Genomic DNA, 22,896 nt, shown 5'->3' on the forward strand with positions numbered 1-22,896 from the left:
AGGTCTTCGCAGGTCGTAAAACCTCGTTTAAACTCTACTATCCAATGCCAGTTTTAGTGGTCGATCATCCAGTACCATTTAGTGGATTTCCTTCAATATTCCTGGAGTCGTCACCTCATTTGATCGACCAGTACGATGCAGGTCTTGGCAGGTCGTAAAATCTCGTTTAAACTCTACTATGCAATGCCAGTTTCATTGGTCGATTATCCAGTACCATTTAGTGGATTTCCTTCAATATTCCTGGAGTCGTCACCTCATTTGATCGACCAGTATGATGCAGGTCTTCGCAGGTTGTAAAATCTCGTTTGAACTCTATTACCCAATGCCAGTTTCAGTGGTCCAGTTATCCAGTACCATTTAGTCCATTTCCTACAACATTTCTGGAGTCGTCACCTCATTTGGTCGACCAGTACGAAGCAAGATTGCTCGTCTACACAGAACTTACAGTCTCGTTTAAACTTTGCTATCCAACATTCTTCAGTTTCTACATTGGTTGGACTAAAGCCTTTCGAATGAAAATATTGTATCATATAACAATGATTAATTTTTTCCATGTTTACAAATTCGCTGAAAACGTACCAAACAACGCAGCGTCGTCTTTAGCGATCTCTAGATCAGGTTCCATTCAATTTTCCTTACATTTGTTGTAAGCGTCTACAATTATATACTTTTCAAGGGTTCAAACGTGTTTCGTGAAGCGAATTTTTTGTTTCAAAGTTGTAGAGAGCTAAATCTGTGCATTATCGTGACTAAGTTATTAACCAAATTCCATGGTTTGGTCAAAAACGAATTACAATCAAGCTGAAAAGTGATGGTACATCAACGTGTGACCAAAAATGCAGTCGCTTACGTAAAATTTCTCGTTCACCGTGTATATTAATATAAAGATGATTGAATTATCATGTACACAACCTCAACACGTCCCGGTTGGTAGTCGACCATAAAAAATAAGCAAAACGGTTCGGCACACGCCTATCACAAATGTACATATATATATATATATATGTATATATATATATATATATATATATATATATATATATATATACGAGAAAAAGAAACCATTAACAACACAAAATAAATGTAATATGGGCCGTAGAGAAGGCTATTGTATTCCATTGACTTTTACAATAGGTGACGATATCAATAGGGCCTATAATAAATCCGATTAATTCCAGCTGTGCTTTCGCCGAATGAAAACTGATAGTATAACCCTTAAATGAGTAAAATCGCCCTTTAAAAGCCCTTAACTGTGACGTAAGTTTGTATGCGGGGTTCGGATTGATGAATCCATCATGTCTCCTCTCACTATATTAATAAAAAAAAAAAATAAAACAGAATTTATTGGGACGAGGGCGACGAAAATTGATGATTATAATTTAGACAATTTTTTTAATTAAATATACTTCTAATATCAATTTTTTATGGATTCCTCTAGTGTCAAAGTTAGTGATTGTTTATCTTAACCATTTACTACCCTTAGTGGTGTTCAACAAGGCTCCATACTAGCCCCATTCGATACCTTTTGGAGAAGGTCCAAATACATGCAAACTTAACTCAAGATGGCGTCTATTTGGAAGTGAGATTCACTCTAAATTGGACAGTTGCTGTTAACGATACTCTGGAAAGAATACAGAAGCGAGTCTGTTTCATCAAAACACTCCGACGAACTCAATTCATACGTATCTCCATTCTCAAGTTATAATTACCTTAGATCTAGAAACATCCTTTGACATAACTCTATTTAAATGATGTCCAAGTTCAACCCCCTTGATCACTACAACTTCCTCGCAAATTCCTCCATCGCCATTAGTTGAAATCCTCTAAATTCCACCACGTCGATCGTCGGTGTTGCAAGTTTCAGCAATTCCAGCCATGCAGAGGAAAATTGTTCCTTTATCAGGACCAAATCTAGACTCAATATGAATAATGACTACGATACAGCCTGTTCCCTTTAAGAAGAAACTTCCCTATCTCACCTTCAACGGCTAGTAACAGCATACTTCCAGAAACTCAATTTCCTCGCCAATTCCTCCATCGCTCTTAGTTGAAGCCCTCTAAATTCCACCACGTCGATGGTCGGTGTTGCAGATTTCTTGTCCTGTATCCTGGTGTATCCGTTCACGTCTACACGCTTACTTAAATAGAAAAAATCTACTACCAATGTTCGTTTCGTCAAGACTTTTTTCAGCCATGCAGAGGAAAATTGTTCCTAGTGCCAAACTTAGATCCAATATGAGTACCTAATGTCCTCAGAAAAGAGCTTTAGATACAGTTGAACGATGGAGGTGAAAGTAAAAGTTTTTGGACAATTCCAAGAAAATGTCAAAACGATATTTCAAAAGAAAATATTTCTATGGAACTATAGAAAGAATGAGTACTGATTGGACATATCTTTTTTGTCTACCAAACCAAGGGATTCTCTTGCATGTCTTCCAAGAGTCCTTTAGGACTCCACGGAGAAGATCGAAGTTAAAGTACATATGAATTCCATGACGTCTATCATCTGCAAGTGCTTTGATCTAACCATCGAATATTTTTTTTCTAGTAAGTACCCTCTAAAAAGGATATTGGTGTATTGCAAGTATTGGTACTGTACAGAAAGTCTTTATCTCTTGGTTCGACTTTTGACACTAATCGACGAAACGGCATCGTAAATAATCTTGTTAAAGCCCAAATTTATTTTTTGTTCCAATACGAGGTTTCATCAAATTTGTTATTTGAAAAAAAAAAAGATTGTATTTCCAGTAGAATTACAGCTACGGGGTAGGTCAAAAAGTTGTAGAAATGACGACAGTTGATGTGATGATCGAGAAACATCCACTTCAGATAATTTGTCATAAACGACTAGATTTTTGAACAGGTAATTACCATGATAATGTGGCCAAACACGAATCAAAAGTAATCGTTTAGTAATCCTAATCGACAGATTTAGTTTCCTGTGACTTTTTCTTTTTAGAAACTCAAAATTCCGCTTCGAAGAACATGTCATAGCCATAAAAATTAGTACGCTTCAGATACCTTCAAATCGAGGCTATGAAACATTGAATTAATCTCGAAAGGACCTTATTTTGAAAAGGATTCAAGAAATTTTTATTAAAATATATTATATGATCACATTGTATATATAAGCATTGTATTAAAGTTCATATTTATCGACCCCACTACTTCTTTAAATACCGAACGTTTATTGTATTTTTTTTGAAGCACATACCGAGTGTTTTATAGATTTTTCACCGTTCCAGTAGTGCACGACATATGGTGTAAGCTTTTGTTTTTATCCCATTAGCCGCTACGACCTCTTTAATATTCGTTCTGATTGAGATGGATAAGAAACAGATGGCTAAATTCGTTTTCAACTTACACCTGACTTTTAACCGGAATTTCGTCGGTTTTAGATGAGAATTTAGATTAAATCATATGATTTTTTAAGTAATAAGGGTGATCTCATATATACCAGGTGGCACTATAATATTAACAGCTATAGTTCATTTAAAAATTGAGAAAATTGCGAAAATTCATCGATTTTTGCATTTTGCATTTGACATACAGTGAAATTCGGCATTAATTCCACTCTTATACATTTAATATTGGGTGTCAAATAGTCACCGGTCCGTTAAAACAAGGTAGAACTGTCAATTCTTAATGTTAAACCAGCATGTATTTACCGAAAGTGTTCGAAAAGTCAGGGAATCATTTGTAGAAGACGAATCATTTTTGAAGCGTTCAAATCATATGTTTTGGAGGTTCACAATCATACAAAAGTTTATTGATATCTTAAAACTTAAATAAAAACCCCTGTAGTCATAATCAACAAACCCAAAAGTTTGCTTTTTATACAGTATGTTTGATACAATTTCATAAGCTTTGTTGTTAGAATATGTTAAAAAAAAGTGAGGCTAACAAAAAATTAGTTTTTCCTCATCCTTTCTATAGTTTTGATGTTAATTTCCACGTATTTTCAAGACTACAGCTCTGACTAGTAGCACTAGATTGACCACAAAAGAGTTTTGGTAATAAATGATGAAAATGCTTGGGATTTTCAGTCATTCCGCAGCTATAACTCAAAAACATTTTGTACAAGATTCTGCATCTCATTGTCCTGATTCAAAAATACGTCAAATTTTTTTATTTCCCATTGTTTTATACCCCAGTTTCTACTACAACTCTGCAGTTGTCTTTCTCTACCATCCTCATCATCTTAAAGTGATTTTTGTCACAACAATGACAGACCACAAAGTTAATGACGTTTCTTGATATCTCACACTTCTTAGATGATGTAATTACGAATATTTCGGACTGTATTAGACATGGAATGTTTCTCTTTCATTTTAAAATTTTTGCAATCCATTCAGACCAAATCATTCAATGAATTTAGTCCAAAATAGTTTGTTTGTACGTGCATTCAATTGGTATCAATTCTAGAATCTTCTCAAGACTTGCCAGATCCCCTGGGTTCATTATTTCAACAAAATATCATCTGGTGAGACCATTTGGTCAAAAAGTTCTTCAAGATCAGTCTTCAGTACCTGGTCCAAAAAGGTTAAGACCATAACTTGCTTTCTAAAGAGATTTGGAGATGAATTTCAGTCTAAAAATTCGTTATCCAGCTAACCATTTGGTTAAAAAATCAGTCTTCAGTATCTAATGGTGGTCCAAAAAGAGACCAAAACTTGCTAGACGATGGAAGTATTTTTAGTCAATTAATTGAAGATAATAACTGATTGTACAGGGATCTAAATGGAACTTTTAGAACAATTAGAGGTAAAATTATTTTCTTCGCGCAATTTTGTGCTAAAATATTAAATTGTACAGGACCGTCTGCGTATTTCACTGAAATAAATTATTAATATATAGTTTGGGTGTCCTATAAAAAGATTTTATTCAAATTTATGGAATATCTCTTTGGAATTTTATAATATCGTGTTTGAAATATAAAGTCCTTCGATTTGTTTGAAAACTAGTAAAAAACATTTTTAATAATTGTCAATAGCGTTAAAAATTGATTTATAAATAACTATATATAAATATTGGATTCAATATCATCCCTCAATTATAATATTGACCGTGATATGAAAAAAACGATTTCCATTCGACCAATTCACCCTTTTATTTTTTATTTCAAATCAGGACGAAAAATTCGAAAACGAGGAGACACGGAAAGCGGAAACAGGTTGCTCATTTTTAGATTACCGACAAATATCGTTAGAACATATGTAAACGGGGTCAACGCAAATCATTTCGTAGGGTTGACGTTTTGAACCCTCTCGTTGTCACATTCTAGTTCATTTAATGGGGGCGGAAAAAAATAGGGGGTAACTCACTAAAATCGGCCAATAAACTGGTAGGTAGAGGTGCAATATGTTATGTCGGCATTGTCGTAATTCAGTTCGAATTTGGAAATTTTATCATTCAGTATTAGAACAAGTGTTTCAATAGAAAAAAATTATTAAAGAGCGTTGAGAAGAGTTAAGGGTATGTAGTATCTCATGAAATATTTATTTTTTTAAATCTTTTATATCTTTAATAATAATAATTCTTATTTCATCGATAAATGTTTAATTTTGTATCTGTGGAATATGAAATTTATTTATAATAATTACCAGAATTAACGCAAATGTTACTAAAGGTATAAGTTAAATTAATTCTAAAATAAAATGTGATTTTTATACTAACAATTTGTAAAAAACTTTTTTGCTCTTCGATTAAATCCGGTACAAGGAAAATTTATTCATAAATTCGCTCTATAACCACTTTCTAAGGTTAATACAGTCCTGTCCTTATTTTTTCCTATCCTTCTAAAGATTTCTATCATTTCTAAATTCTTTTAATTTTTTTTTTCGTGTTTTTCAATATTCATTTCTCTTAACTTTCATAACTGGTTGTTAGACACTTTAAAAGAAGCTCATACCAAATATCTAATGAGATTCCAGAAGGAGTGTGGTTCTTTTACCAATTAGGAACAGTTATTAAATGAAAGTAGCTTCAGCATAAGCTTAATGAAAAAAAATTTTGTCCTTTCGGGCTCGGTGGATTTATCTTTTACGGTAAATCAATCCGCATTGAGTTTTCTTCGTTTATTCTTCAACATATTACAGTTTCCAGCTCGTTTCATTCATCATCCTGTTTCACTTCTCTTTATCCTTCACGAATTGTCTTCAGCTCCTTACTCGCTTCCTTTATCATCCTGTTCCACTTGACTCTATCCTTCACGACTTGTCTTCAGTTCATCATTCGATTCCTTCATCATCTTGTTCCACTTCTCTTTATCCTTCACGACTTGTCTTTATTTCCTTACTTGCTACTTTCATCATCCTGTTTCAGTTTTCTTTATCCTTCACGACTCGTCTTCAGTTCCTTACTCGTTCCTTTCATCATCCTGTTCCACTTTTCTTTATTCTTCACGATTTGTCTCCAGTTCCCAACGTGTTTGTTCAAATCATTTAACCTTTTGGATCTCTATCAATGTCACTATATCACCATCTTTCACCTCATTCTTGATCTCGTGGTTAATTCATTTTCCTAGGAATCATCCATTGATCTTCCATAAGACACATGAGCACAAATTTTTAATATGGTCACATGAAAATCGTTTAATTTTGGAAATTAGAATTCTCACATGTTTACATCAGATCAGATCAGATAGTTCTTGTAAAATTTTGACCAAAGATAGGATCATAACAGACGTTTTTATGTTTATTTATTATTTGCTCAAATTCAGTTATAGTCGTTTTCTAGTGAGGAAGATCGAGTTGAAAGGATGCGTTTAGACTTTAAACAACTTTATCTTCTTCTTCAGCAGATATCTTCGAGGGAAAGGGTTTGAATATGTTATTTAGGTGTTTATAAAATGCTTCGAATTTTTTTTATCAGTTTATACCCTTTTGTTAATTACTTTTTAATGTGTTGAATTAAGCTTTCTAGTGACCTTCTAGAAGAAGCTCTGGGATGCTTAGATTTTGTTATTTAAGTATCAAGTATCAAGTTTTTTTTGTGGAAATTGCGACTCAAATTCTTTGATTTCCAAAAGTTTTTAAATCCTTTCTACTTCATCCATTTGGTTGCTAATATTTTGTATTCGCTTTCGAAAATTTTCTAGATCTTGTTTAGCTTTAATTAGATCTGTTTATGGTCTTTGCAATTATTCAAAAAATTTATCGATATTAGGCATACTTTTTTAAAAAATTGTCAACCAAAAAATGAACTGTATATTTTCAATCATTGCGTCATTTTCAGTATCTTTCATAAAGTTTTTTTCGTCTGTTGTTAGTAAAGTGTTTAAAGGTTTACATCTTCAGAAACCGAAGTTTATACAGTTTGTCTTTATCTGAACACGATTTTTCTTTATTTTGATTATGATAGAATTTTTATTATTGCTTTGTTACAGCTTCTCAACATAGTGGAACTGTCGATGATCGTGATGATGAAGAAGACGATATTCGTTGCTATATTTGCAATAATATCTTCGCTGATTTAGATAAGTAAGTAATTCGCAATAAAAAACTTATCAAATATATCAGAGATTATTTCTTCATCTATGTAATATCTACTTTCGATTCTATCTACCGAATTTTCAAATTCAGCTGATGCCTATTTGAAAAATGGTCGCCGTGGGGAATACTAATACTTTGTTTAAAATTTCTGGTTGGTTTGTGCAGCTATTTCTTGAATTTTCGACTTTATTGTATCCAGTTTTATTGCGAAATAACTTTGTAAAGAGTTCTACTTAAAAAAAAACGAAATTTTCTTCTAGAATGAACTATGAAATGTTGTACTAAGTGTAAGGAAGCGTTAAATATATTTTTAAAACTGGAAACTCGTAGAAACGGAGCAGATTTATGATTAAATCTTTTTTTATGCGCCTAAAACTTTGAATTTGTCAGTTGTCATTGAGTTATGACTTTGCACCCTTAAAAAGTCTCGTAGTTTGTTCTAAATTTGGTAAATTGCAGAGTGATATAAAAAACTGCAAAAATACTCAGTTTCAGTTTTATTAATTTTACTTAAACATATCTAAACAGTATCTATGGAGCTCTGTTAACACCATAAAACAAACAAACAACTCTCACTATCGGAAAAACAACCATAAAAACTCATATGAATACCTACGAGAAAATAGATTGTTTTTCCCACGGCCGTCATTTTGTTGTAGATCAGATTATATCGACTTCGAAATAACAAATTTATTTTTTATATTCGAGCTGTCAAATGAAACCTGTCAAATTTTGAGTTCCTGCATCTAATTTTTTTTTCAATTAAAAAATAAGGTAATTTTGAGTTTGAAAAAAGGCGTTTATAACTTCCAATTAAACAACATCTACGAGGGTTGCTACTTAATTTTTGATATAGACAAACGAAAATAAATATTTCTAATTGGAAATGACTTTATTGTTTTTCAAAATATTGTCCATCCAATTATATTAGTGTTGATATTGAGATATATCAACTTTAGTAGCAACCCTCGTATGTTATATAACATCAAAAAACGTCTAGGGGTGAATATAATATTATATATATATATATATATATATATATATATAATAAAAGGTTTTTCAATAAATAATAATATTTAAAATTCAAAACTATATCTCTATATGTTTAATTTTATATAGAACGTTTTCTATCTGTTTCAAACACCCTGTATACTAATATTTACGCTTGTATGATTAAATAATTCAGTTTATACTGCCATACTTTACTTCAATTTTTATCAGATATAAAACGCTACCCTTCGCTAGGGTGATTAATATGATAGTAAATTTACGGGGAGGTCCATCGAAAATAAAACGATTAATTATATAATAAACTTTTTTTTTATTTAGATTGGACGATCACCTCGTAACGAAACACAGCCACAGACGTGACGAATTCCAATGCGATTTTTGTCCCAAGGCTTTTTCATATCGACCCAGTTTAACCAAACATCGAGTTATAAAACACGGAGAAACCAAAAAATTCCACTGCGAAAATTGTCCAAAGGTAATTGTAGATTAAGAAATTTAATATAACGACAAAAAAGTTAAAATACGTAAGTCATCCACATATTTTCATTTGATTTCAAGATCAAGAACCCAAAAATTCTCCTACTTCCTCACATAACTGATGGAAAAGTTCAAGGCATTGTTTCTTGTGTCCGAAGAACCCAATGAGGTCTGACCTTGCTATAACCTAAAGTTTTTTCATTTTTCCGACCTTTGAATACCTCACAGTTGATCTTAAACTTGGTTCTTCATAGTTAACTTCCGTGCAACCTTCATCAAAAGCCCTGCGCTATTTATGAACGTGCTGAACAATCATGCACTCTTCACCATAAACCTCAGTAGCCGATTAATCTTAAGAGTGATAACCAACTCTTTCATCTGCCCGATGCAACGAGTTGCTTCTTCATCCGCCTTATTTTGGATAAACTGGAAGGATACGATGTTTAAGAAGAAAATTCAAACTTCCAAACTATCAAACTGTTAACCACCGAGGAAAATAACAAGCTGAAGAATTTGGAAACCAAAGGCTTTCGTCCTGAATATTACAATCCGAAAGTCCATCACCAGAATATGGTGAGGTATGGAAGGAAGAGATCGAGATTTAACTGCCGAAGAAGCGTTCGGTAAATCATTGAATTAAGGTTAAAAAGGTCATTAACTGGATGAAGAATTTGAAACAAATCGAATGAAAATTTCTTATTAAGGCTGCAGCAACAGAATGAATGGGTTTTCTTGCTTCAATTTATAAATTAAGCTTGGAAAAAAATGTTTTGCTTCTTTGCTAGATCGTGGAATGCACCACAACTACCCAAGCTCTTATTGGACTCTGTTTTGACATATATAAGCAAAAAAACTTTGTTCCATACAAAAAGTCACGAACTCATTGAAATGTTTTCCCCTAAATTTTCATTTTAAATAATACCTAGTCCAGTTTTCAACTTCAGATAAACTCTTCTTCTGTTATTCATTATTGAATCACTTCTAAACGTTTTATCCTGTTTCTGGTGGTATGAATCGATTCTCTTTTTGATATTGTGGAGCCATGACTTCCTCTTTTTGCCGAATCTTCTTCTTCCCTTCTATCAAGAGCTAAAGCAAATAATACCTCTCGCTTTCTATCGCATGTCCCAGGTATGCTGTTTTTCTATATTCCATCGAACGCTCAAAATTCTTGTTCACATCTCAAATGCCTTCAATCTGTTCAGGGTATTAACTTTCAGTGTCCAGCCTTCCATACTGTACCAAGACACGGACCAAATCAAGCAGTTTGGGTCAACTTCTTCTTTTTGGCACTTGGTTTCTACGTCTGATGACCAGTCTTCACATAACCAAGATCCCAGATAGTTAGGCTTTGTTTAGTACATAATATGTGTTCCAACTATGTCCAGAAGCCTTTAAAGATGATTCATGTTTATGTTAGAGGAAACATTCCTGTCTAGCACCTCCAAGGATTTCCTGTATCTTCTACATCTTTCCAATGATCGTAGCAGTTCGAAACCAGTACTTGGAGGCCTCTCTTTTCCCAAGACAGAACGCATCCTTTTCCAACACCTCCAAGGATTTTCTGTATCTATGAACGTTCCTTGTCAACTTTAGACGCAGATGTTTGGTTCCAATACATCGTACATCTTTCTGTCTATGTCAAGTTGTCTAAATAGTTGAACGAGTTTATGGTATTGTAAATGGTCTAAATATTTTTCGTAATAACTACATTTTTCCAATGGTCGTAGCAGTTCGAAACCAGTACTTGGAGACCTCTCTTTTACCAAGATAGGACTCATCCTTGTCCAACACCCCCAATTGTTTCAATTCAAATCTTCTTCTGATTCTATCTTCATTACCATAAAAAATTTTCAACATATTCATCAAAACTTCATTTCCAATGTTGCTTTAAATGATAATTCTCCTTATAATGGTATGGATATACTTTATCATCTTTAATCTTTTTTATCATCTTAATGTTTCAGGTTTTCACTGACCCTAGTAATTTGCAAAGGCACATACGAAGTCATCACGTAGGAGCAAGATCCCATGCTTGTCCGGAATGCGGAAAAACTTTTGCTACTTCTTCCGGTTTAAAACAACACACACACATCCACTCTTCTCACAAGCCATATCGATGCGAAGTCTGTTTAAAGGTAACCATCGAAGACAATAATTAAAAACGAAGAGATTTTTTCCCACTGTCTTCCGAATCTTCCCTTGAATATGATGTTTGTTTCTATAGTATACTGCTCAAATAATCAATTATATAAATTGATATTTTGTTTTCTGTTTCAGTCCTACACTCAATTTTCGAACTTGTGTCGTCACAGACGTATGCACGCCAACTGTCGAATGCAAATCAAGTGTGTTAAATGCGGAAAATCCTTCCCGACCTTAACTTCTTTATCGAAACACAAAAGATTTTGCGATTCGCCTACCGTAACGCCGTTCATAGCTCAACAACATAACATACCCTTAACTCCCCCAATGGCTGGAAGCAATACTTTTCCTTTTTATCGACCTATCGGTTGTCCTTTACCGTTTTTTTCACCACAAATCTCCTTATTTCCTTCTACCTCTATAATCCCACCTCTCCTGTTTCCCCAAATGCCTCAGCAATACTCCGAAGTACTTACAAAGAGAATACAACAAGAACATAAAGAAGAAAAAATTTCACCGAAGCAAGAGCCTTTAAACGAAGTAATGAGTCCTTCGAAAGGTTTAGAAGCTAGTGAAGCTCCTTCTCCTAATAAACCAAATGGTTTTCTACCGTTTCCTTGTAAAATGGAATACGAAGAAAACGTTAAAAACGAACCTCTATCACCGGGAAATCCCAAGGGAGATCTTGTGAAGAACGATCGTGCATTCCATCCTATTTCTTTAACGTACAATCCAAAAAATGATTTAAAACGATTCATTACATCACCTTCAACAAATAACGAAGACAGTAACGATCAACCGTTGGATTTGAGCGGTTGGAAACTAAACGAAAACATCCCATCACCAAAATCAAAAGATCAATCACCACCATCCATAAATGACGAAGAAAACGTCGAGGTACTCGAAGTTATAGAAGAAACTAATCCTCCTGATAAAGTTTCCGCGATGCCACCTATGGTATACCCCCGGCCGATTCACCCGATGATGTCGGATATTTGTCGGAATTTTCCTTACAGTTACCCGCCTCCAAGCAACGAGAAAATGCTTCCTTTCCCGTTTCCCCCTCACAGATTCCCATTTTTGAACGGCTTGCAACCTCAACGCATCGACATGATGAGATCCAACGTCAAGCCTTTTCAGGACGTCATGCAACAATACAGCCAAGGGAAAATCAAAGATAGATACTCGTGCAAGTTTTGCGGGAAAGTTTTTCCGCGATCGGCGAATTTAACGAGGCATTTGAGAACGCACACCGGGGAACAGCCTTACAAATGCAGATATTGCGAAAGATCTTTTAGTATATCGAGCAATTTGCAAAGGCACGTCAGGAATATTCATAACAAGGAGAAGCCTTTCAAATGTCCGCTATGCGAGAGGTGTTTTGGACAACAGACCAACTTGGATAGACATCTTAAGAAACACGAAGCGGACGAAGGAAATGGTAAGGTTCACACGATATTTGTCTGACTTTTTTCAATAATTTTGACGGGGTCTAAAGAATCGATTCGATTTAACTTCCCATTATCCAGAAACTTGACCAAACAACATCTAATCTAAGGTTTTTAACTTTTCAAAACTTCAATTTTATATATAATCAGTCCTTCATCAACTACATCTGGACTGTAAATGATTCAGAACTTTCCACCTTCCACAATAATTCTTCTAACGACTTTCCTATTTTCAAAATACCCCCTTTCATTTTATGAAGACACTACCAGTTTTTGCTCACCCCATAATCCATTCATTAAAGTTTCCCAGTAGGGAATGTATATATGGGGTTTTTTTATGGTGTGATGAGGTTTTTGGGTCTAAGAGCTCAAAGGAAGAACGCATGCTAGATCCTGATTGTTGAACACGGTGAAAGTTCACCTATGTCCAAAAGAACGGCATTGAACACCCACCGTATAGCCCTGATCTGTACCCGGCTATGTTAGATTATGTTAGGTTAGAAATTGAAGTACGAAGTCTTCTTCTTCTTCACCATCGTCATTTGCTAGCATCAATGGTTGTCAGTTGCAGCTGGGACGATCAAGACCAGCGTCCATACCATCTTGTGGGGATGTATTCGTTTTTTCATAATTTGCAATCTTTACCAACCTGTTATCTGACATTCTATCCACGTGGTCACTTTCTAGCCGTTCTCACCACATCCTAGATGTCATATATCTCTCTTATTTAATCATTTCTCTTGTGGTTAAGTACTTCAGGGAAGTGTCATGCGTCCCTGAGAGCTCCTTTGCTGCTGAGCTCTTCTCACTAAAGGCTGGTGATACATTCTTTTGACACATGACCTTTTACGTTCAGAGTGATAGTAATCTAGCTCTTTACTATGGATGCGCCATACCTCAAATGCAATAGCATCGTCTGATATCTGGAGGAGTTTCTGTCGAATCTTTTTAGCTCAGATTAATTTAGCTTTTGCACCTACAAATTCCATAAAACTTGCAGTATGATTGCGTCGAAGGTTTGCAACAAACTAATGATTTGAGTTTCATTCAAGGTTGTGAAAAATTAATCCATCTTACTGAGGTATTAAGTAATTGAGTTTCGATACATCAGTGACATTTTTAACCGTCAGGTGGCTCTGAAAACGTCGAATGTGACAAGATGGATGCATTTAAGTTCTCAAACGGTGATTGTATAATAACCAGAATGTCTTTGAGAAATTTCATGAACTTCGAAAACTGTTTTTCATGGATTAGGATGATAGAGCGATCAATTTGGTTACTCAGGTTTTTCTGAGTAATTTAGGATGTTTTTGTGATTAATTTTGAACTGAGACTGTAATCTTTGGATAGACACTCAGACGAAATGTCGAATTTAGGGATAAATTGGTACTACAACTGGTACAAATGATTTTGTGGGTAGAAAATAGTAAATATCGTACAGTGATTAAATTAAGTTAACCATCTTAACTACATTTTCTCAAATCCTTAATTTTCTCTTAAATTATATACTAGGTGTTTAATTATTAGGTTCGTTTATGAAATTTTTGTATTTTCAAGAATAATTAAAGAAATATTTGGCTATAGACTTTATAGATTTTCCTCACTTATCCATATATGAACTTCTTCGGGACTACTTTGATATTTTTTACTTCTTAACATTTCTCTTTCACAGGTGGAGTAACTCTCGCCGATTCTCCGGGTAGTAGCAATGAAAATGATAGAGAAGAAGCTTGTTTCGATGAAATTAGATCGTTTTTCGGTAAAATAACCGAAGGAAATGCAGATTATGTTAATAATAAGAAAGTCGTTTCGCCGTCTAATAATAATATAGACGTTGAAAAACACGATATCGATGAATCGACTACGGAAACCGTCGAAGATTTCATATCGACGAAGTTAAAAACTATAATGTGAGATGTAAGCGAAATAAAATAGTCAATAAAGACCAAAATGCAAAGATAACCTAGTACCTTAACAATTTATAAGGGTCGCTTATATAGGGTTATAATCAAGTAATGCTGAAACTTCCTAATTCACCCTCTTTCAGACTAATTTTCCAGAAATATCTCAAGATTAAGACCATAATTTGCTGCTCCACCATCTTGTTCCAACCCCGTATTGGGTTCCCTAGATTTTGGATCCGGAAATGAAGCAATTAGGTTTAATAAATCTTCCACTGAAGATTCCAACCGAAAAAACTGTTTGTTGAAGGCGCTGTATCTGTCTGAATCCAATAATTCTAGATTCCACAAAATTCATCTTCTTTCAGACTGATTTTCCAGAAATATTCCAAGATTAAGACAATAATTTGCTGCTCCACCATCTTGTTCCAACCCCGTATTGGGTTCCCTAGATTTTGGATCCGGAAATGAAGCAATTAGGTTTAATAAATCTTCCACTGAAGATTCCAACCGAAAAAACTGTTTGTTGAAGGCGCTGTATCTGTCTGAATCCAATAATTCTAGATTCCACAAAATTCATCTTCTTTCAGACTGATTTTCCAGAAATATTCCAAGATTAAGACCATAATTTGCTGCTCCACCATCTTGTTCCAACCCCGTATTGGGTTCCCTAGATTTTGGATCCGGAAATGAAGCAATTAGGTTTAATAAATCTTCCACTGAAGATTCCAACCGAAAAAACTGTTTGTTGAAGGCGCTGTATCTGTCTGAATCCAATAATTCTAGATTCCACAAAATTCATCTTCTTTCAGACTGATTTTCCAGAAATATTCCAAGATTAAGACAATAATTTGCTGCTCCACCATCTTGTTCCAACCCCGTATTGGGTTCCCTAGATTTTGGATCCGGAAATGAAGCAATTAGGTTTAATAAATCTTCCACTGAAGATTCCAACCGAAAAAACTGTTTGTTGAAGGCGCTGTATCTGTCTGAATCCAATAATTCTAGATTCCACAAAATTCATCTTCTTTCAGACTGATTTTCCAGAAATATTCCAAGATTAAGACCATAAAGTACAAATGCACCATCTTGTTCGAACCACGTACTGGGTTCCCTAGTATTGGGATCCGGAAATGACGCCGACAGTTTTATTTCTCTAAAACGACTGACGTGTTGTTTTCCGATTACTGCAAAATGTGCATCTTTGCATCATCGCTGATTCCTGGTCTTCCAATTTCAACTTATTACTCTTTCAGTTCTTCTTTATTCTGTTATATAAAGCACATGTTTCTCCATGATTTCCAAGTCTATCTTCATTAAGGTTCTTATTAACCAAGGTATCCAAGTTGCGCAACCAATCTGAAAGCAGTTGTCGAATAGAGCAATCAGTAGATCAGCTAGTAAATCACCAGCTTTGAAAGAAGACGAAAAATGAGGACGAGACAAGAATGTTTGATGAATGAAACAGTTAAGATGAAAGATCAATTCCATGTGAACCAATCATCACCAAACTCATCTTGTTTTGTATTAATTTTAACAGTTTTTTCTTGTGTGTCTGGAATCATCGAAATGAACGTTGTACATTTTATGAATGTTGTACATTATTTGATCATAACTCTGTATAATTCGAAGGAATACAGATTTTAATTCTTGCACAATCAGACAAAAGTACTAGTTCATTTAAAAGTGTTTTTTAAGAAGTTTTCAATCGCCTTCAGTCTTCTTTTAAGTCTTACAAATAGTCCAGAGAAGTTTCAACTATTTCAAATAAAACTTAGCGTCTTATTTCTTAAATTAGGTCCTTTATTTTACTTTAACTTTGTGTTGCACGAATAGAACTGTCATCAACCTCGACTGGTGTCTTCTTCAGATGTTTTTTTCTTCTTTTTGCGCCTGCCTCTTTCCATCCAATCCTCCAACCAACTCACTTTACTTTATAGGTGATCTCTGCTGGACCTTCCTAGGTTTCCTAGAGCTCCAAACTCTTCTTCTATTCCATAATTTTTTATTGTTCAATTGGTTTTTTATTAGAAAAGTTCATAGCTATACTTGGACTTAAGTAAGACATTTTTGATATGATTTCAAATATTGAAAAAGTTTTGTTTTGGTATTAGCACTACGTGCCTTTTGCAAAACGTCTAGTCGAAATAAATTTTGAAAACTTTGAATATTTGCGGAAAATCGTCACGAAATTCAATATGAATTACGTTCAATGGAAATTTGGCATTATTTTGCGTGGAATTTTTGAAAGTTACGTTTTTTGGATCATATTGACACTATGATTGTGTGAAATTTGAAATCTCTATTCAATAAAATAACATAATTTGCAAATTTTTGAACCTACGTCTAAAATATCTACGATATCTCATCTACTTTGAAGATGGGAAGTTTTCGAATGACCACCCCTCGTATAATAAATAGTTTCTATGTTTGTTAGAATTTGTATCAACACGAATAATTTAACTTAATGTACTGTAATAAGGTTAAAACCTGTATTGTTCATATTAAGATTGAATATTATTTATTATAATGTTTATATAACAAATATTGAAATCATATTAAGAAATTTGTCAAATATTCACCAAAATTAGTTTTCTGATTAAGTCTTTTTGTTCTATAATAAAAACACTTCATAGACTACGTGAAATCAAAATAGAAAGACATTATTTCATCGAGAAAATTTCATTTTTTTATGAAAAATAATAAATTTTCATTTATATAGTAAAATAAAAACTTCTCTTAAATTCTAATCCACATTATCTTCGAAAATTTTTTTTTGAATAATAAAAATATAAATTTATCGAGAAGAACATATCGAAAGAAGTTATTTGATAAAATGCAGCCCTTAAAAGTCGTTTTAATATGTTTGGAAGAAAACCTTGTAAAATCTAAAACCTACTAATTAATTATCATAAATCATCATCATCATCTATTTTTGCCAGAGTGAATTAATTATATTTTGATATCTATTAATTCAGACCTACCACCGTATAACATTCCTGAAGCTATTAATTTCATATAAAAGTCTATTATATACAGAGTGTCTGATAAATAATATCGATTTCAATGTTTGAAATAAAACTTCAATATTCAAAATGTACTTTTTAACCTAGCTCTTTGAAACCATTTTCTGAGCACCAAGAACTTAGGAAGCTGCTACCATACGAAGATGATCGCAAAAGTACCTGGTACAGGTCCATATTCTTTTTCCAGCGATGTTTTATAAGTTCGATACTTTTTTTATAATAAGAATTGTTTAGCTCTTCAAAACTGGGATCAGAAAATAATCCGAGAGGGCTAAATCTGGCGAATCGGGTGTATGAGATATCAATTCAAACTTTAATTCATCAATTTTGGCCATTGCAATAACGGATTGTGTGCTGGTGCATTATCTTGTCAGTCAATGAAAATTATACTTGGAATCTTCTAAATTCAAACACTTTAGTAGCGTTGAAATCAAATAAAAAGCTTTTTTAAGAATTTTTACATGCAGTATGAAAGTCGTCATAACTTATGAGATTCCCCTTGTAATACAAAAAGAGAATATACAGGGTGTTTTAGAAGAGATAACGTCTCATTTAGTATTGGTAGAAAATTGAAAACGAACTACTGGCAACGTTGTAATTAAGTTATATACGATTGTGATATTTGTTATATAAACAATAACTGTATTAAATGTAAATAGTGATTAAATAATAATCATATAGGACAAAAAAAAAGATTAGATCTATCAAGTTCCTATGATAATTTTAAATAAAAACCACTCGGCACTCGAAATTTTATTCATACAAAGCACAAATCTGCAATAAATTCGAAAATATAAAAGCTTATAATACCGAACCGAAACTTTGTAACCTACGAAAATAACATTATGAAAACCCTGTACTATTCCAAAACACAATGTAGTAAAAAAATAATCGCAAGAGATAAGATCTGCTAAATACGGTGGTAAGAAATTCATACCGTGTCAAATTTTGTCACCAATTTCACGAATTAATTATTTTTTTTTTCAAAATTTAATAAAAATAAAAGTAATAACTACTTAAATAATAATTCCTCAAGTGCTAGTTAATTCTATTAAGATTTCAATAAGATATTTCGTGTCCATCCTTTATAAGAAATCACTGAAAAATCTGTGGAGTCATTAGTAATTTTTTTTCCTTGGTATTCCAACCGATCGCTTCTTCAAACAATTTTGTCCAATTCTGAATCGTATACGAGGTTTGGTTATTAAATAACGAGACTGCGCGCCTAGAGGGCTCTCAAATTTCGTGTTAATTTGAAAAAAACTCCTACTGATTACTATAAATTGTTGCAAGAGCCCTATGGGGACAATTCTCTATCTCGTGGGCGTGTTTTTGAGTGGTGTAAGCGCCTTAGTGATGACCGATAGAGCACTAAAGATGACCAACGCCCAGGCCGCTTTGTAACTGTTTCAACTCAAAAAAAGTGACCAAAATCAAAAAAATTGACCGTACAAGTCGTCGAATGAGTATCCGGATGATTACCGAGGCTATAAACGCCGATGAAGACACGGTTAGAAAAAATTTACACGAGGAATTACACATGACAAAAGTCTGTGCGAAGTTGGTGCCGAAAAATCGGACTCCTGACCAAAAGTTCTTGTTCAGATTTCCGTGAATGGTTAGAAAAAGATCTGCTTCGAAAGGAATCCGATTTAAGTGGATGGAAAGAACAAAATCGACGAAGGGAATGAAAAGACCACGTGGACAGAATATCAGATGATTGGTTGTTAAAGATTCCAAAGAAAAAAAAACCGACCATCAGGATGACCACCTACAAGATGGTATGAAAGCTGATATTCATCATCCCAGCTGCAGCTAGGCAACCATTGATGCAAACACTAAGTCTTAACGTACGACAGTGAAGAGGTTGACATTATCAAAATTTTACATCTTAAACATTAATTTTCTCAGTTATGATTGCACCAAATTCATAAATTCTTATATTAATAAACAAAAGACTGAAATCCCTTTCCAACAAGGCTTCATAGGACTCCCTTTTTCGAGGAGGTGCTTATAATTCAGGTGCAGATTTATTCCAAATCGTCACATTTTCAAAAAATTTAATATTTGAAACGTCAAAATAGACATTGATCAAAACAGTGAAAACTGCCCTTCTGGATCTGTTTTCAGTATAAGCAAAGAAATTTAGCTTCTAAATTCTTCCAAATTACAAGAAAAAAACATTCGCTGTCCACGCCTATCTTATTTGCTAAGCTGTCTAAAAATTTACGATTTTTCGTCCCCGAATTTTTGTTTGGGACATCCCGTGTAATCTATATATATTGCGACCACATAAATTTAGCAGATGAATCGCACATTTGATCATTTCGATATTTTAATAAAAAAAGTTATGGGTTCCCATAATTGCGTGATTTTTTGGAATACGAAGTTTCCATTTCCATAAAACAAACACACGTAAGTTTTAAATTTGGTACGAGAAACTAAAATCAAATTTAACTATTGGACTTTTTTTTTTAATTTTAAATATTTGAAGTACTTAGTACAAAAACCAAAAAGTAAACGTCAAAAATTAGATTTATAGTTATGTAGATTATTTTTAAGGAATCCAAAGATTTTTTATTTAGAAAATGTTTGTATAAAAATTATATTGTTTTTACATATTATGATATATCTGTATGCATATAAATACACGTTCCTTTAAATTGTTTTCCTTCTAGTTTTTCATTCATCCCCTCATCATTATAAATGGAAATAATACGTCATAAAGAACAAAATATTAATGTAGGAAAATGATGAATTTCCACGGTCAACGCGGGATTCAAGAATCAGATTTTTATAATTCAACTCTTCGTATACGAGGATGGTTCAAAAAGTACCTGGCACAACGAAAAAAAAAACAAAAATTTTATAACTTTTATCTCTTTTTAACTTCAGCGATGTCTAATAACCATTAACCACCTCTTCAATCTTTTTTATACCACGCGCATTCCAAAAAAACGGACGCTCTTTAAAAACAGACATTGCAAAACTTAGTTTTGAAAGTTTTCGAATCTATTTTAGAAAACATACTGAGGAAAATAATAGAAAATCAATTAGAGAAATTGCAACTGGAAAATAGGGAAGGAAAGACATAGTCGGGGCTTCCGTGAATACCATATTCAAAGAGGAATTTCCAGTGCTGTATAGGACCTGGAGGCCCAAGCTGTGGGGGAGGATTCAGAACACAATATTAGTAAAAAAATAATTGATTTAATGAGGGTTTAACAAATTCATAATTATAGTTCCAATATAGAATGAATGTATTTATTTGTTTCAAAATATTTTGTCATTTTCTATACCGAGAAACTTTTTTTATCAAAAGTCGTAAAACCAGGCGACTTCCTAAGGGTAGTAGAAGGAATAACACGAAAAACATTGAAATACGAGGTCTGGCTATTAAATAACGAGACTGCTCGCCTAGAGGGCTCTCATGTTTCTCGTTAAATTGAAACCAACTCCGACTGAGTGCTATAAATTGCTGCAAGAGCCCTATGAGGACAATTCTCTATCTCGTGGGCGTGTTTTTGAGTGGTGGAAGTGCTTTAGTGAGTGCCCAGAGAGTACTGAAGATGACCAGCGCCCAGGTCGCCCTGTAACTGATTTAAATCCGGAAACAGTGACCAAAATAAAAAAAATTAAGCGTGCAAATCATCGAATTATCATCCGGATGATTGCCGGGACTGTAAACTCCGATAAAGACACGATTAGAAAAAATTTACACGAGGAATTACACATGACAAAAGTCTGTGCGTTGTTGGTGCCAAAAAATCTGACTCCTGATCAAAAACTCTTGCTAGAAAAAGATCTGCTTTGAAAAGGACCCGATTTGAGTCGATGATAAAGCAAATAACGGTAGAGTTCCTAAAAACCCTCATCAAAGAAGACTTCCAGCACTTGCATCAATGAAAAAACGTATGAAAAGGTGCGTGGCAAGGGACCTTTAGATTTTCGAGAAAATTTCTAAAATAATTCATAAATAAACTTACCAAAAATAATCTTCAACGTCGGTTTCATCTTCTTTGATCAGCACCATATCTCGAACAGTACTCGTGGCGGTTTGCTTTCACATTTTCACTTACATCGAAGGCATTCATCACGTGATTATCTATATGGTACAGACTTTAAGTCCACTACACTAGAGCCAGTGCCCGATGTTTACAGGGAATAGAATTTACATAAAAAAATCGTTTCGATACTATTTATACTATATAGTATAAAATTATCGTATCTAAATCGATTATTATGGTGAAAATAAGTTTAAGCCAACAGCCTTGTACTTGTAGTTCGAAAAAATCATACCAGATACCCCACACATTCGTTATTTGTATACAGACATACGAAATTCAGTACAAAGAAGACCTAAGTACACTTCCATGCTCGACAGTGAGAAAATTCAACAATTCGACCAAAAAAATTATTCACCAATGAAAAATTTAGGAAAAAATTGATATTACAAGAAACATCCGTTTGTTATATGAAAATTGGGATCGCGTAAATATTAAAAATAATTCACTTTGTACTACATCACTCAATAAGTCGTGTGAATAACACACAGATGGCGCTGCACTTTGACAAATCCATTTAACAATCGAAAAGTACAATTTTTTTCATGGTTTGCTGAATTTAAACGTGGTCGATGATGGTGAACGTTCTGGTCGTTCAATTGAGATAATTACTCCAAAAAACATCAAAAAAGTCCACGAATTGGTTATATCTAATCGTAAATTGGAATTGCGTCAGATAGCAGAGATCGTGAAGATCATAATTATGGATAAACAGAAAGCTTTTTTCAAAGTGGGTGCCGCCTACGATTACTTACAAAATTGATCAAAAACAACGTGCTGATGATTCAGAACAACGTTTGGTCATGTTTACAGGAAATAAATCAGATTTTTGCATCGATGTGAGACAATAGATCCATATCTTCACTACGAAATCAAAACGATCATCATCTGAGTGGGCTGCAGTCGGTGAACCAGGTCCAAAAGCTGGGAAAGTCATGGTTTTAGTATGTTGGAATCCACACAGAATATTATTCATAGACTATAATCAAAATGGATCGACGATCACTAGCGATCAAGGAAAAACGGGCTCATATGCCGAAGAAAAAAACCAAATTGCTATCTTATCCACCGTATAGTCCAGGTCTGATCACCAGTGACTACTGATCTCAAAAAAATACTAGCGGGTAAGATATTTAGCTCAAATGAAGAAGCAATCGCTGAAATTAAAGCCTATTTTCAGGCCAGAGACAAATCCTTGTACAAACAAGGTATATAGAGCTTCGAAAGCGTTGAGATGATTGTATTGCCCTTGAAGTAGAATAAAATTGGCGAAAAATGTGTTTTTCTTACTTAGCCACACGATTTATTGAGTGATGGTTATCTAAATTAAA

At 33.8% G+C, this 22,896-nt stretch overlaps 1 protein-coding gene across 4 annotated transcripts in view; it reads left to right on the forward strand.

Moving 5' to 3' along the window:
• The window catches only part of LOC130445774 (histone-lysine N-methyltransferase MECOM-like), a 107,984-nt gene extending 87,815 nt beyond the window's left edge, over nucleotides 1-20,169 (forward strand). For 3 of the 4 annotated variants that reach the window (XM_056781626.1, XM_056781627.1, XM_056781628.1), the window contains exons 5-9: nucleotides 7,388-7,481; nucleotides 8,823-8,979; nucleotides 10,949-11,119; nucleotides 11,262-12,567; nucleotides 14,247-20,169. In XM_056781626.1, the coding sequence (XP_056637604.1) occupies nucleotides 7,388-7,481; nucleotides 8,823-8,979; nucleotides 10,949-11,119; nucleotides 11,262-12,567; nucleotides 14,247-14,488 (1,970 nt within the window). In that variant the 3' untranslated portion in view covers nucleotides 14,489-20,169. The remainder of the gene's footprint in view (nucleotides 1-7,387; nucleotides 7,482-8,822; nucleotides 8,980-10,948; nucleotides 11,120-11,261; nucleotides 12,568-14,246) is intronic. The other variant, XM_056781629.1, reaches the window with a different exon arrangement.
• Nucleotides 20,170-22,896: the final 2,727 nt, after the last annotated feature.

The sequence above is a fragment of the Diorhabda sublineata genome, chromosome 6 (assembly GCF_026230105.1).
Source record: "Diorhabda sublineata isolate icDioSubl1.1 chromosome 6, icDioSubl1.1, whole genome shotgun sequence".
In the NCBI taxonomy this organism is placed as follows: domain Eukaryota; kingdom Metazoa; phylum Arthropoda; class Insecta; order Coleoptera; family Chrysomelidae; genus Diorhabda; species Diorhabda sublineata.